Here is a 17110-nt window from a genome sequence, read left to right on the forward strand (position 1 = left end):
AAAGACAAGCTTCTTTCACAACCTAAATATCAAGGAACAAAGCTGGGTTTGCACACAAAACCGTGTGCAACACAGTTGCAAAACTGTGGTGCAAAACACAGTTGCGACAAAACTGGTTGGGCTGCAACCAGGAAGCAACGAAAGCTCTTTACGGGCCTCCCTACCAGCCACATCCACTGAGCACACCTGAGGCAGCTTGCCCGCTGAACACACCACAACTGGACATGGATTGTCCTGATACTTATGGCCAAAAGCCCAACAAGTGACTGAGAGTTATAAAAATTACCAGGCCTTATGAAACGTCTTCTTTAAATGTCCACTGCCACAAACCACCCTTATCTGCCCAGGGCAATCACAAAACCAACTGGCACAGCTAACTACTTCAGATTTATTCACAAGCTGATTTTTTCTAAGAAAAGGGACTTCATCTCAGCACTTTTAGCCATAAGTCAAAATGGCATATTTTTAAAATATAAAATAGGGAGAAGACATTGTAATAACCTTAAAATAATAGGTATATAACAACCCTTGTAGAAGTTACTTGGATATAAAAATATCACAAAGAAGTGATTTTCTTGGAAGGACAATTTTAAGTTCAACAGGCAAATCACAGAGTGCTAAATCTTTTTAAGAAAACATATTTATTAAGTAGTCATGTTAAAAATATGGATCATTACTGCTGGAATCCTTTTTTAAGGTTAAAATTCACGTTTAAACACCAAACTTATTCAACATGTAAGTTACTTTTTCCAAATATGCACAAAACTGGCAATAAACAGCTTATTTCAAAGTTTCAGGAAACTTAAAAGTTTTACTACTTATACCATAAATCATTAAGCCTGGAGTGAAAACAGGGAAAAAGTATCTAGTGCTGCCACCTAGAGGTAGATTTGGAATTTAAAAATGTGCAAAGTACAACTGCTACATAGAACTCCATTTGTAATTACTGTCCCTCCAAAATTAAACATTATTGTCAGAAATGACATTAAAGCAAACTCTTTATGATCACAGTTTCCATACATGCATATACACTGTATAATCAATATTAAACTGCACACTACACAGTAAGTAATCAAAGTAGTCTTTGAGCAACCAAGAGATACAAAACTCAGTTCCAAATTCCTTATCTCTTCTATGCAGAGCTTTCCCGAACTGTCTTAAAGAAACAGACTTTATGTCCCAGTTGAGAAAAATAACTTCTACTAGACTAGCTTTTGACAGATAACTTTAACCATTTGGTCCGGCACAGAATAAAAGAAGGAGCAGCCTACTTGCACTTGGCACCAGTTATGTGGGGGAAGAGCAGTCATGGAAATGATGGGTGCTTTAATTCAACCCTGTGACTTGTAGTGATCCAGTCACACCATTTTTCTTGGGCTGGAGTGGGGGTGTGGGGGGAGGGCGACAACGACGAGACAGGACAGAGGCACAGTGGAATTAAATTAAAATACTGTCATTTATAATTAGAAAATTTATAGGATCTCACATTATTTTGGCAACAGGATCAAAGCTCTCATATTTCAAGAGTATTTATAGAAAGTAACATCATGAGCATTGGACAGGATGAGTTCAGGAGTGGTTTTTTACTTAAGATTGCCCCATTCTTATCACACATACCTCCAATGTAACATTTAGAACAGGATTATTTTTTCTACCATTGTATTTTCTAACAGTTGTAAACTACTTATCTGTTTTTAGAATGTTCACTTGTCCCCATTCTCAAGGAGTATTTAAAATGCTCCAAACTCAGGGTGTTAGGTTGGGAGGCTGATATATTTGACTAAATAATCATCTTCCAAAAGACAAGGTCTTTACTAGTGCAACTGCAAATAACTACAGTAAAGTCAATTACATATGTTCATACAACTATAGGGAAGTAGGAAAAATCCATATGAATAAAATTCCAAATGAGTAGAGTAACTGGTATTCACAAGTATTCCTTAAACGAATCACTTAAAATACTAGGGAAGCTAATTAATCCTAATGTGAATATTTTTTCCTAAAAATTTTTTCTAGGAAACGAATCTTTTCCATGAACCCATGCCTTCATATATGTGGACTTCCTAGAGAACAATAAACAAACTGAAATTTTAATATGATTAAAGAAAAAAATACTTAAATGAACTTTTAAAAGGTAAATGCTACACCCATAAAAAGCCCTGTATAAGAATGTTCATAGCATCTTTATTCATAATAATCATAAATTGGAAACAATCTGAGGTCCATCAACAGGAGAATGAATATCAAACTGGTAGCATATACCATGGAATACTACTCAGCAATGAAAAAGACAATACTGATACAGGCAACAAGACGTATGAATCTCAAAAATATGCTAAGTGAAAGAAGGTGAACACAAAAAAACATATACTAGAGGAGATCACTTATGTAAAATTCTATAACAGGCAAAACTAACATATGGTTATAAAAATCAGATGAGTGGCTCCTTTTGTGAGAGGGAGAGTATGGACTGGGGAGAATACAAGGGAACTCTCTAGGCAATTGAAATATTCTGTGTTTTGATACACTGACTGTGTGATATGCACGGTAGGTAAATTATCCTTTAGAAGAAAGCACTCCAAATAAAAAACATCTGCAACATATATTACCAAAGAACTCATTTAGAATATATAAGGAATGCCTGCAAATCAGTAAGAAAAAGACAACTCAACAGTAAAATAGAAAAAGACTTGAACTGACCTCTTACAAAAGGAGATATTCAAATGGCCAATAAGCATGACAACAGGTGCTCAACTGCACTAGTCATCAAAGAAACACAAATTTAAAAAAAAAGAAACACAAATTAAAACCATAACATTATGCCATAACATGAAATGAAGAAGAGAGGAAAACACCAAGTAATGTCAGGCACTCAAACACTGCCAGTAGCAGCTCTAAATTAGTAGAACCATGTTAGATAATTGGTAACATCTACTAACACTGAACATATATGCCCGCTATGACGAAGCCAATCTGCTCCTAAGTATATACCCAACAGAAATACATATAATTTTTCAACAGAAGATATGTACAAGAATGCCTAATATTGATAACCACCCAGAGTGGAAAGAATCTATTGGTAGGTAGTCATACAGTGTGAGATATTCATAGTAGACAGAAATGAAGTATGACCACATGGACCCATTTCACAAACAGACTGAATGAAAGTAGCCAGACATAATTTATGCAGCATTGAAATATAAGAAAACCTCATCTATGATGCTGTAAGTCATTATAGTAATCTTCTGTTGGGGCATGGAGGATAATCTCTAGAAGGAGATAGGAGGGGCTTCTGAGTATACAGTAATATATTGTTTCTTGTGCACAGGACTGACTACACTGGTATGTGTTTACTTTGGGAAAATTCATCAAGCTGTTCAGTTAGGTTCTTGTGAACTTTTCTGTAAATACGTTATATAAGAAATTCATATTGATTTCTCTTACCATACACAAAAATAAATTCAAAATGGATTAAAGACTTTATAAATATAAGACTTGAATAATAGAATTCCTAGGAAAAAACTAAGAAGTACCATCTTTGACACTGGTCTCAGCAATATTTTTTTGGCTGTATCTTCTCAGGCAAGGGAAACAAGCAAAATTAAACAAACAGGGTCACATAAAATTAAAAAGCTTTTGCACAGACAAGGAAACTATTCACAAAAGAAAAGGCAGCCCATTTGAATGGGAGAAGATATCTGCAAATAATATATCTGACAATGAGTTAATATTCAATATACAAAAAGCTCATACAACTCAACACCAAAAAAAAAAGGAAAAAAAAAAAAAACCCTGATTTTAAAAATGGGCATGGAACATGAACAGACATTTCTCCAAAGAAGACAAACAGACGGCCAACAGGCACATGAAAAGATGCTCAACGTCACTAATCCTCAGGGCAATGAAAATCAAAACCACAGTGAGATACCACCTCACACCTGTCAGAATGGCTATTAAAAAGACAACAAATAACTAGGATGTGGTGTGAAGGAAACCCTTGTGCACTGTTGGTGGGATTATACATTATTACAACTACTACTACTGGAAAACAGTATTGTGGTTTCTCAAAAAAATTAAAAATAAAACTGTCATACCACCTAGCAATTTAGCATCTGGTATTTATCAGGGGAAAAAAAACACTAACTCAAAAAGATACATGACTCAAATGCTCACTGAAGCATTATTTATAATAGTCATGATACAGAAGCAATCTAAGGACCCATCAATAGATGAATGGATAAAGAAGATGTGTTGTGTGCACGCGCACGTACACACACACACACACACACACACACACACACACACACAGAAATATTACTCAGTCGTTAAAAACTGAAATTTTGCCATTTGTGACAACATGGATGGATCTAGAGGGTACTATGCTAAGTGAAATAAGATAGAGAAAGATGAATACCACAGGATAACAATAAACGTGGACTCTAAAAACCAAAACAAAATGAAAACAAACTCACAGATATAGAGAGCAAACAGCTGACTGTCAAAAGGGAGAGGGAGTTGGGGGATGGGCAAAACAGGTGAAAGGGATTAAGAGGTAAAAACCTCCAGTAATATAATCAATAAATCATGGGGATATAATATACAACATAAGGAGTATGGTCAATAACACTGCAATAACTTTGTATGGGGACAGAGGATTATTAGATTTACTGTGATGATCATCTCATAATGTATAGAAATCTCAAATCACTACACAGTACTAATAACACTGTATATCAACTATAGTTGAACTTTAAAAAAAGAAAATATACACACTGAAAAAGGTAGGAAAACTAAATACTAAGTATCTCTCATGCTATATCTCTGAGTTTGTTTCAAAATGTGTTAGATTCCAATCAGACATTATGCATCTCCTCACAAATGTACAGACCATTACCTAGGAAGTTGGATTAGCAAAAATTTAAACTGAACCGAAATATGGGCAAGTCTTTAGATCTAACTACTATTTTACAAGAAACAGAGAGGACAGAGGGATGTGTTAAAGGATATCTCTAGGATACAATCAGCAAACTTCAGAATAAAGGACATTCAATAGGACAAAAATCGCCGGTTTCTCTAACAAATAAATTGGAAGGGTCAAAAAACAAAAAAGGGATAGAGAAGATTAACTATCATTTGGACTCTGACTGGATTCCAGTTCAAAGAAGGCGCTTCATTTTAAAGGAAAAATGCATTCACAGTATGACTGGAAAATACATTTATTGGATATGTGATGAAAAAAGGAATTGTGGGGGTTTTTCCCCCTAGTGACAATGTTACACTTATGCTAAAAGGGGGGAACGTTACCTTTTAGAAATGCAAAATGAAATACCAATATTTATAGGTAAAATGATACAATGTCTAGAGTTCACTTCAAAATCATCAGAGGAGGTGAAGAGGAGGAAGGCTGGCCACAGCTGCAGAATGGTTGTAGCTGGGTGGTGAGCAAATGGCAGCTCCTTACACAGTTCTCTCTACTGTTACACATGTTTGGAATTTTTTTATAATAAAAAAATTTAAAATACTACAGATCCAACTAAATGATAAACAACTGACTATACAAGTGGCAAGCAACTGAACCTGCTTTTCACAGCAACAAACCTCTCCATAAGATAAATGAGAAATGTCTGAGTATTTTAAAAGAAATAATATCCAAACCTTTGGGTTAAGTAAACTCCCAAGAGTTTTACTGCCTTGCAAAAGATAACTCCCACAATCATGATGGAGAAAAATAATCCTGCTAGACAGGATTGTTTTTAATGCCCTTGATGATAGCCCTGAACGTGAATTTTAACTTAATGAGACCTGTACCTCTAAGCAAGAAAAAAACTTGGGAAGTATCTTCTTTCCTATTTTTAGATGTGAGAAAACACGGTAACTTTATGCTGAAAAAATATTTGGAAAATAACACAAAGGAATAGACCAAGAAAAGATTTTGCTTCTCTTACAGCAAAATCCTCTTCTTTCCATCTATGTTGGTCGATATAGGGTGGGGGGTGATGTGCAGAGTCAGGCTACAGGTTCCTAAACACCCACCTTTTTAAAAGTGAGTTAGTAACTGCTTAACCATTTTTTCCATCTGATTTTTAAAAATTAATTTAATTGGAGGCTAATTACTTTACAATATTGTAGTGGTTTTGCCATACATTGACCTGAATCAGCCATGGGTGTACATGTGTTCCCCATCCTGAACCCCCTCCCACCTCCCTCCCCATCCCATCCCTCAGGGTCATCCCAGTGCACCAGCCCTGAGTGTCCTGTCTCATGCATCGAACCTGGACTGGCAATCTATTTCACATATGATAATATACATGTTTCAATGCTATTCCCATCTGATTTTATAAAAACTGTCTTACTTTAGTTGTAAGAATATTTATATTTTTTCAACAAAGGAGGAACCTAAAACTCATCATCTTTACCCTTTTCTGAATTATCTATATGTATACATTTTACATAGTTTAAGTATCTGTGCACAATGCTATACTCAGCTCTTTTTCATTTTATTACATCTTACCCATTTTTCTATAGGCTACACAGTCTTGGCGTCATTTTAGTATGTTTAATATGATGATCTTTAAAATCCTGATCTATAATTAATAATACAGTATCACATACTTAAAAGTTGCTGCAAGGAGATCTTAAGCATTCTCACCACACTACTCCTGCCCCATAGAAGGGTGAGGTGATGATTATGTTAATTATCTTGATCTTGGTAAACATTCTACAATGTAAACATATATCTAGTCATCACACTGTACACTTTAAATACATACAATTATATTTTCCAATTACTCCTCAATGAGTTAAATTTTTTTAAATGGATCAAACTTAAATAATTTGGGAAATCTCCATTTTCCTTTGAAACTCCAAGCCTTACAAAGTCAGAGTAAGAAATCACTACTCAGAGGAATTCCTCTCAGCATGCTCTGGTGTGGCTCTAAGTTCTTAGAGGCATGCGTGAATCAGGTAAACAGTGCCACTGCAGGCCTTTGGCATGGTGAACCTGGGTCACAGGGACAAGTACTGTGTGCTCACCTTGTAAAGACTGAGGTGCAATGCAGTGCAACGAATACCCTTTGTGAGACTCTCCGTGAACTCCCTCATGTGCCCTGAAGAGCAGCTGGGATGGCCTGCAAGTCAGGGCTCTGCTGCTCATCACTAGGCTGAAAGCACAGACACACAGATAGCCACTCCCAACTCCACACACACAGTGCCTCAAAGATCTCCACTTTTATAAACTCTTCCTGGGTGGCCCCAGCTAGAAGTGGTCTCTGCTTCTTCCAAAACGCTGAAAAATTTATTTTGCCTCTTTTGGGATATGTACTTGTGCTGGCCCTAGATTTTCCCACAAGAGGGAAACTGACTCAACAGGCTGGGCTGTAACTGAAGAGCCTCAGCCAACTCAACTTTGTACCCTTCACAGCACCCATTACTCAGGTCTTCAACATTCATCTGTTCCAAGGATGCATAAGAAAGCCAGGAGCATGAGCCATTCGGTGACATGCTTGGATTGGCACCCAGCCTGGAAGAGGGGGCTCTTATCTGCTGAGAAGACTTACTATCCTACATTGCATTTGGTGTAATCTTATGTTTTAAATTTTATTATAAATTATGTCAAATTAAATATTTAAGGCTTGGAAATGATGGTCATGTATATACATTCTTCTGAGAGTTTAATCATGAAAAAAGGCAAACTCTTCATATCAATGCCTGAGGCACCTGCTGGTGGCATCATTCCACTCCCACCACCACCTTTGTATGTATATCTCTCCAGGTCTACCAAAGGCACACCCATACATGGCATGGCCCGTGGTGGCATTTCATTTCTTAGAAAATGCTACTGAACTCTGTGTATTGACAGAAACCACCTTCTGTAAGGTGGCATGGCCATTTTATAAAAAGAGGGGTTTTTACTTTCCAATTTAACTCAAGAACACACTGGCTTAAGTGTGTTGCCTTGTTTTAAGCACTACTTTAAAGGTTAAATTTTAAATTCTCTTGTTCTTCAAACATCAATAATTTCTCAGGACCAATGAAAAAACAGCCCTGATAGCCAAATGCCTGAAATTTTATAACTGACCATGAAGAAATGTACTTGAAAGCTATTATACAAAATCACTCCTCATCAGAGTAAAGATATTATATAATTTTAAGTATTGTCATGCATTAAATATAAATTTATTAAAAGATGAAATTCAAGAATGAACTTTAGAATATTCTCATCCCCAGCCTGTTTTGCTAGGTACAGAAGACTATCTGGATGTTGGGGCATACTGTGAATATTTCATCCACAGAATATAGAGAGCTTTCATTAGAACAAGAGAGAAAAAAACCTATAGTCTAGAGAACAAAAGCTAAGAGTTCCAAGTTTTAGTGGCCATGTTTCCCATAGGGCTATTGTATAAGAAGAGTAATACTATATTTTTTTCTATTCACAGATGGAAAAGAGCAAAATTTAGCTTTATTTAAGCCCAATAGCAATAATCTTGCATGGGTTTCAGAAAAATGATACATATTTTACTGTGGGATAATGAGGACCATTAGTTATTAGGGAGAACAAATTATTCTCTTTCAATTCAACAGACTTATTCATTCACTCATTTAATAGACTATCCTCTCTCCCTTTCACTGAAATGACCTTCCTATATAGAACACCTGGCCATGCAACATGCCACCAGACAGACTTCAGGAGGTATTCTGACAGGGAGAAATAGTCAGAGAATTTCCAAAGTGAAGCCACAGGATAAAACCAACACTTGATGCGTGCCTTTCATTTCGAGGAAAGCAGTATAAAAGCAACAGAAAAAGAGGTAGTTGAAAAATATAGTTGCTCTCCACAAAGGAGTCTTAAAAATAAAAAATCATGAACTTAATAATTTTCCTAAATGAAATTATGCCATTATTCCTGATTTCTTTATACTAGCTAAAAGGACAAAGTAGCAAACTTCACTGAAGTTTCAACACTGTAATACATTTCATTAGTCAAAGATAAAAACTACATTAAAAGCAAGAGAATTATTTTATGTCTGTGATTAGACGGTTGGAGGGCTTGTATTTTATGTGTACATTTGCAGACTTCAACTTATTTAACAGTGTCAGTTCACTAACTGCAGTTTTTTTTAATATATAGAAAACAGATTTAGAACTTTAAAAACAAATTACAGTAATTTTATGCCTACAGCTTGCACCTCTTAGAAACCAGGCACCCCCTAACACTTCCCTTCCTTTCCCACCACTTCCCTATCTCCTCCCTCCTCCTCTAAAACCACAGGCTAAGTGAGAACTGATAACAGGGGCCTCGAATCCCCTAGTGAAGAACAGCCACCCTAATTTTCCCTTGGGGTGGAGGAACAAAGGATGCAGATCAAAATGCAGCTCCTGAAAAGGGCAGGGGGCAGATGCTTACACAGATCTGCCCAGCCAGCTTCCACATTTTCTACACATCTTCATGGTGACTGGCACTTGCTGTTCTGCACTTCATTACTGTGGACCCTCCTAAGAGCAAAGAAGTAAAGATAAAGGACTGGGAGATTTACTACAAATGTAGATAGGTATGTGGATACTGCTGGTGATGCCGGGGCTGCGGTGGGAGGAGGCAGACTGCACAATGATGACAACTTCACATGTCTTCGGCATAAAAACTGCTGTCAAGTAGCAGAAGATAAAGATGAGAAAAAGATAAAAAGGGGAGAAGCCGCAGCTCCTTCAGGGTGAGAGACACAGGCCCTTCAGCAGCTCTACCCAAAAACGGGAGCTTTCAGGAGATGGGGGTAGGAAAAGGGCGATGTGCACATGGTCACAAGGTCCCCTCAGTAGACTGAGGGTGCTAAGTAACACCAAGAACCCTCTGAAGATGGAGCTCCCCAGCCTACCAGCTTTGAAAATAATACATGAAAACTGGATTCATAAGACAGCCACAATGATGAGAAAGTTTACCTTTAAGTAGCCACAATGTGCCTGCGATTTAATGGATATGAAAAGGATCTTAAATACAACCCTGGAACTAACAAAATCAGTCTGGTCTGCTCCTTGTACAGCCAGTCTTGAGATATCCAAGTTGGCATCAGCCTGTCTACCAACTAGGATCTACCACCTTCTACTCTAGGGCTCTTCTGCTGAAATACAAGGCTCCACCCTTATCTGTTAAATGTCAGTTGAGAGATGAAACCTGTTTCATTTACCTCTCCTCAGCTCTAGGCCACCAGAAAATTCAGTACTAAGAAATAAAAGGGCAATGGTTAACCTTTGGACCAGATTCTTGATGATCCAAACTAAAACCAGGAAGATCTCCTCTAAAACACAAATGCTTTGTTCAGGGGTTTATCAGTGGGAGAAGAGGAAGCATGAAGAGGATGAAGCTCCCAGGTCTTCACATCCACACTATGCCACTCCTGGTTGAGGGCGTGGGTCACAGCCTCTCACAGGTAAGAAGTGGTGGTGGTACAAGCAAAAGCTTTGGAGTCGCACAGAGCTGATTCCCAGTCCAAGCACAGTCTGCCGTTTACTAGCGATGTGGTAAGACCAAGTTAGTTACCTCTCTAAGCCTCAGCTTTCTTCTCTGTAAAATGGAGGAGATACAACATAGCCTCAAGGGGTTACTAAAAGGATTAAATGAAATAACATATGCAAAGGACTTATTACAGTTTCTGATAGAGTAAGCACTAAAGGCAGAGGAGAGGAAAAAAAAAAAGAAGGAAGCTCAAAAATATTGTGCACTTACGCTCCCTCCTCCCAGCTGAGGATTTATAAACATCATCAAATACAACTCAACTTTGAGAATACATTATATGATGATTTGGGTAGCAGAATTTTATCTTCCTAATTATGTTTTGCTTAGGCAAATGTCAAAAATGAGTTTCCACTTCCAGAGCAGACACTGATGGGAGAGTGGAGAGAAGGAGGTGAGGGGGCGAAGAGGGCATGCTGGCGGGGAGGAGCCCAGAAACACATTCAACAAGAGCAGCGTGGAAAGTATGTGACTTGATGATTCATCTGTCCAATCTCAGTCCACAAACGCACACCAAGAGATAACTGCATGCAAATCTGATGGACTAGAGGAGTTTGGACATATTTCTGCACAGGCCTGACAGTGAGTGGGGCATGGCCAAGATCAGGCACTACCCCTGCCCAGGCCTGGGAGAAGCATCTCAAGTGCACCTCTAATGGCTCCTTCAGAACAACTCTAGTTTATGACTCCAGAGACCAAGGCTGACATCAAGCTTCAGAGGTTTGCGGAAGCCAGAGTTCATGAACAACAGAACCAGAGTGTGAACCCAGATCCCTATGATGCCAAAGCCTGTGTCTGAAGTCAAACATTTCAGTGAGAGGAGGTGGAGAATTTTCCATGAAGCAGGGACAGATTAAGGAATGCCATATTTAGAGGACAAAATAAGTTGAGCTAGAAATAAAGGCTAGAGCTAGAAAAGTTAGTCTATAACTGCCCAAGTCACAGCCTATAAGATGTCAGTGGCAACTGGACTTACAGATAGTGAGGAGCTAGCCAGGGACTTTATTAGGCAGTTATCCTAAAAATATTCATCGTTGTGTACAATGGCATAGAGAGGAGAGACCTTAAAGCAATATAACTCTCAATATGCTGGTCATCTAGAAATGTGATCAGGGCTGGTTATGAAATACATTTCCAAGCAAGAGATGACAATCTGATGACCTGGCAAAAAGTCAAAGAAAGAATGAGCTGTCAGGGTTGGATGGAACCTCCAGAGATGATAAGAAGTTAGGTATCAACTAATTCCTAGAAGATAAAAAGTCCAATCTTAGAAAAATTTTAAAAAGCGACAGCAGGATATTCAAAGGGAATCAAATACAACTTAAACGTCTTAATGTTAAAAAAGTTGTACATTCTCATGCGAAAACACATTTAGAGTCTGAGATAAGAGGAAACAATAATCAAGATACAATAAATCTTATTAAGGAAAGTTCACTGATTAAAGCGACAACGATATAAACTCAGAGACGAGGAGATGGCTAAAACCTCCTCGTATCCTTTCTTTTCCCTCCTCTCTCTCCTCTCAGCATCTGCTGAGTGCAGGCAAGGGAGCAGGCATCTGCCTACATAGGTAGCAAGTCTGTGGGGTCAACAGTCTAGGAGGGGAAATAGACATTAACCAAACAATGACAAGAACAAATGCCCAACTGCAAATGAAGAATGCTCAATGCGGTACCATGCCTCTAAACAGGCTCCTGACAGGTAAGGGAGGACGGTATGGTCTGCTATCTCCAGGTGCTGAAATAAGGGAGCTTGGGACACTTACCTAACCATGATGCAATGAGGATAGCATCGATTCCATCTATTGGCTCACATATTCGAGCCACGACTGGGTGGATCTGCTGGGCCAGGTAGTACTGGGTGTCAATGTTTAAATTGTCCTGCTTCTGCAGCTGCTCGGGTGCATAGGCCCTCTGACCTGCAGTGAGGTTTGAACCATCCTATAAGAGGACACAGTACAGGGAAAGTTGTGAGAAATAATACGTTCTTGGCCAAAGAGAGGGACAATTAAAATTTTATATATTCAATTCCAAAGCCCAAGAAGTGCTTTTGACCTGTTGGTGGTCGTAAGCATCTAACGGGAGGAAGATCAAGGAGAACGACTCACCCACTGTCCAGGAATGTAAATCCAGCATGTGTTGTGTTCTATTTTTTGTTGAAACATGAAACCAACAAGATGACATGACTAGATTAAATAATTCCACCTGCCATATCACAGAAACACACAGGGAAGACTTGCTAACAAAGGCCTTTTAGAAGCCATGACCAAAATTTGTGTGACCCTTCTATTATGTTAACGTCATAGTACCATCTTAAAGACTGGGTGTGTATGTGTATTCAACATCTCTTGATGAAAGCTGTGTCACTGAGAAACAAATGAGCAAGGGGAAAAGACAAGAGCATGAAACCCAACAGCAGTAACCTACGCACAAGATATAATGCATGCGTGTGCTCAGTGGCTCAGTCATGTCTGACTCTTTGGGACCCCCATGGACTGCAGCCTACCAGGCTCCTCTGTACATGTGATTTCCCAAGCAAGAATACTGGAGTGGGTTGCCATTTCCTTCTCCAAGGGATCTTGCCGACCCAGGGACTGAACCCACGTCTCCTGCATCTCCTGCACTGGCAGACAGATTGTTTACCACTGCGCCACCTGGGAAGCCCACAAGATATTAACAGGTAAGAGTAAACTGGCCCATACACAGTCCTGTGGGTGATGTCATCACCATGTGTGAATCAAAAAGGCATCACTCCACTGGACCAATATCCAACAATTAACTCCACTCTTGTCTGCAACAACAGAATTTAATGTTCAGATTCATAAATTTTAACTATTCACAGTGCTCAGCTGCTCTGCAAAACTGATTACAATGTTAATCCTATTCTTTGATTCCTGCTACAATCAGTCCCTTCTCAGTTTAACGCCAAGGTCAAAGCAAAGGCCACCCTTCACATCACTGTCTTACAACAAACTGTAGGCAATGGCCTCTTTCTCTGGCTAGGCTCCTAACAGAAACAAACTAGGATGTGTATCAATCAGCTTCTACTATGCTAAGATATAATGAAAGAACAAGAAAGGAAGCAAACCTCAGATTATGGGGCTTCCCTGGGGGCTCTGCAGTAAAGAATCGGCCTGCAATGCAGGAGATCCAGGTTCCATCCCTGCGTTGGGAAGATCCCCTGGAGGAGGGCATGGCAACCCACTCCAGTATTCTTGCCTGAAGAATCTCATGGACAGAGGAGCCTGGCAGGCTATATAGTGCATAGAGTCGCAAAGAGTCAGACATGACTGAAGCAACTGAGCATGCAAGCAAACCTCAGATTAAACGACTTGTTTATAATTATTTTTCAGGAGTTCACCATACAGTAAGAGAATTTAGACATAATTAATCAACTTTAATTGTTGCCGTTTTAGAAGTCTGAATTATTAGATGGGAATAAGATGTCAATGACAAAAAGAGTATGAAAGACCCTTGAGCAGTGTCTTCATGCACCACAACTATATTCGGACTGCCTTTTAACAAACACAGGAAATCTGATCAATTAATAGAATTGCAGTTTTTTAAAAAAACTGATCTGTCCTTAAGATTATAGTAACATTGAGTTTTAAAAAATTTTAATAACGAATAAAAACCAAATTTATGGAGGCAAATTATTTTTTTTTAAATGGTGCTTGAGTTACTTTCCAATGTATCATTAGATGTTCCCATGTAAGACATGTCTATAAAAAGAGCTGACAAAGTTCCAAGCATATTCTCAGTTGAAGCACTTTTTAAGTATCCCCACAAAAGACGAGTTTTAACTTAAGTGACCCAAACGTATTTCTTATTATATTTTAAAAATCTGAGCTCAAACATGACTAAATTAAAAAGAATTGGAACGATGACAGGTTTTCCTGTGTTATATTGGGAAAACATTTAGGCTGTGACATATCAAAGACCTAATTCTGAAATGTAGCAAGATCCATGGTACATGCAAAAACATATGGCAGACACCTTAACAATAGACTGAGAAGCAAGGTTGGCACTTCCCTGAACTGCTAGTGTAGTAATTTGTGAACTTTACAAAGTACATACTTCACAAGGACAACCGGACACGGTCAAATCCATTCCAAACAATGTGGTCATCTTTACTAGGACACCAATGGGCAAAGAGATTTAACAGATGACAACTAGAAGCCTTGAAACAATTATGTTAAAGGTATACCTTATGAAAATAACGTCTGATGAAAGTTAAATAATTAAGGATTTAACACTTAATCAACAAGTGGAGGTTAATTTAAGATCTCTGCAAATAATTCACATTAGGTTTAATAAGACTATGAACTACAACGTAAATTATTACATACCACAAACATTATTCTCTGAATTCATTGGAATTTATAGTCTGAGTAAGTTATCAGGAGAGCACTATATTCAAAATGTAAATTTTAAACAAAAGAGAACCTGTTTAGGAGCTATGCTATTCTGAGAGGGCACCTTTGCTTAGAGCAGTAAACAGTTCTCTTAAAAATGTGTCATCATACATTTTCAGAAACATATTCTAAAAATGATTGTGTTAGGAAAGAGAAAAAATATCTGAGTGCTTAAAAGCAAAAGAGGTAGGCAGCTTTGCTTAGCAAATACACTGAAAGTGGGCATGCCCCACTGCTAGGGGACAAAGGCAAATTAAAGTCCTATAGCTTTTCTTGGGCTACAGTAAGAAGAATAAATCAATAAAAGAACTGTTTTTTAACAAAAAAATAAGACCCAGAACCAGTCAAACGGGAAAAGGGTTGGAAATACAACAAATTGGATTTAGCATCTGCATTTTGAGCTTTTCTTATATCAGTAAGACCCAAGACGAAGATACTATAAGACCTAATATTTATACAGCAAAGAATATAAGCTTGACTTTTGAAATACATATATCATATGGCCATACATCTCCATTCCAAGTTCAGCCAAAACATAATTGTGACTTCATTTCATTTTTAGATGCTATTTCAGAAAACCTATATAATTTTTCAAAGTTATACATTGCCATCTGCTCCTGTCATTAATAATCTTAAGAGCTTTTCCATGTATATAAAGACATAAGGGGAAAAAAACTAGCCTATTTACCAAAATCTTTATTTGCATAATATGAAAATTGTTTTTTTGAGATGAGACTTGTCAAAGGCAATATGCAAAGCACATTAAGGGCTTGAGCGAGTCAGACATTTATGGAAATATTTTCCTGCAGGAATTGGCTTTCTGTAACAGTTCTTAATCAAGGGTAACCCTAGGAGGGAGACAGAGTCAAGTGCTGATTCCTGTCCATGTACTTAAATCATTTGTTATGTACATCATCCACAGTTCCGAGCAGATATTATTCAGATGACTCCTACATTTTGAAAAGACTCTGATTTAAAAACACAGTGATGGTAGTTTGACAAAGATCAATCATATTACAAGGCTTATCTTTTTTTAACTTAATAACAAAATGCAATGCTTTGATTAATTAAAAAGAAACAGTGTTACTGAGATAAATTATGCCTTTTGGTAAACAGACCATACCACAGTAACTGTAAAAAATTTGGATATAGGTTTTGACTTTTTTTTTAAGCAGAGAGAAGGGATGCAACTCCCTCCTTTGTTTTGACTGAAGTTAAGTGCTTCCAAAAAAAACCACACACACACACACACAAACAAATAAACAAAAACAATTTCCCCCAAACCCAAACCCCTTCTGGTCTACCCTTTCTCCCCATCCCTAACTGTGAGAGGCATGCTACTCTCAAAAGAAACTGGTTACTGGTTTAAAACTATTCCAGAAGACCTAGAAGTTCCTTAGAGATGCCTCATGGAACAGAGAGAAGGCAAGAAGTGGGTTGTAGGCCCACTCCATTTAAAATAAAGAATTAAAAAGGGATCTTGTTAGATAATCTGTGTTTTCTTCATAAGGTATGGTTCTAGGATGTCTCACCTTTTTCCATATAACCACGCATTTCATTTTTTCAAGTAATTATTTGAACAGGCTAGTGTTTACTCTCTTATTCTACCAATATTCAGAATGGAAACTGCTGCAAAAGGGACGATAAAGGACTACTGCTGGACACATGCACAAACTGCTATACGCTTTCATTCAAGTTCATTTCAAATTTAAACTGTAGCAACTGTTATATACCTGTCTCACCAAAGTAGTTTCACTCAACCAAAACACTGGTCTTAAAAAACAACAACAACAACAACAAACCACTGGTCTCAAAAGTTTTATGAAAATTTTAACAAAATATGTCATAACTCTGACTATGTTTTTAAATGCTGTAAAACCAACCAAGACTAAACCTTCTCTTTACAGCATCAGTTACTTCAGTCAAATGAGACACTGTAGAGATCTGGTTTTTATTCTGGGTGTGGAAGTGGTGTAAGTGTTATTCATTATGATAGTTTTACCTGACAGATGATATAGGACACAGTATCTCCAGCTTTCACCTTTCTTCCTCCTTGAGAATTTATCCAGAGGGCAACATGTACATGAGGTAGGCTTTTTTTATCAGGGTAATCCTGGGGATCCTTGGTCAATGCCTAAGAGAGAAAAAGCCCCAAACTTTAAAATAAAACCCTTCACATACAGATATACACA

At 37.8% G+C, this 17110-nt stretch overlaps 1 protein-coding gene across 5 annotated transcripts in view; it reads right to left on the reverse strand.

The window, feature by feature from the left end:
• POLA1 (DNA polymerase alpha 1, catalytic subunit) overlaps nucleotides 1-17110 on the reverse strand; it is a 300499-nt gene that overhangs the window by 148532 nt on the left and 134857 nt on the right. For all 5 annotated transcript variants that reach the window (XR_011485784.1, XM_070462009.1, XM_070462007.1 and 2 more), the window contains 2 exons: nucleotides 16921-17052; nucleotides 12270-12444 (listed from right to left, as the gene is read on the reverse strand). Coding sequence is in view for 4 of the 5 variants with exons in the window: in XM_070462009.1 (XP_070318110.1) it covers nucleotides 12270-12444; nucleotides 16921-17052 (307 nt within the window). In the remaining variant the exon portion in view is untranslated. The remainder of the gene's footprint in view (nucleotides 1-12269; nucleotides 12445-16920; nucleotides 17053-17110) is intronic.

The sequence above is a fragment of the Odocoileus virginianus genome, chromosome X (assembly GCF_023699985.2).
Source record: "Odocoileus virginianus isolate 20LAN1187 ecotype Illinois chromosome X, Ovbor_1.2, whole genome shotgun sequence".
In the NCBI taxonomy this organism is placed as follows: domain Eukaryota; kingdom Metazoa; phylum Chordata; class Mammalia; order Artiodactyla; family Cervidae; genus Odocoileus; species Odocoileus virginianus.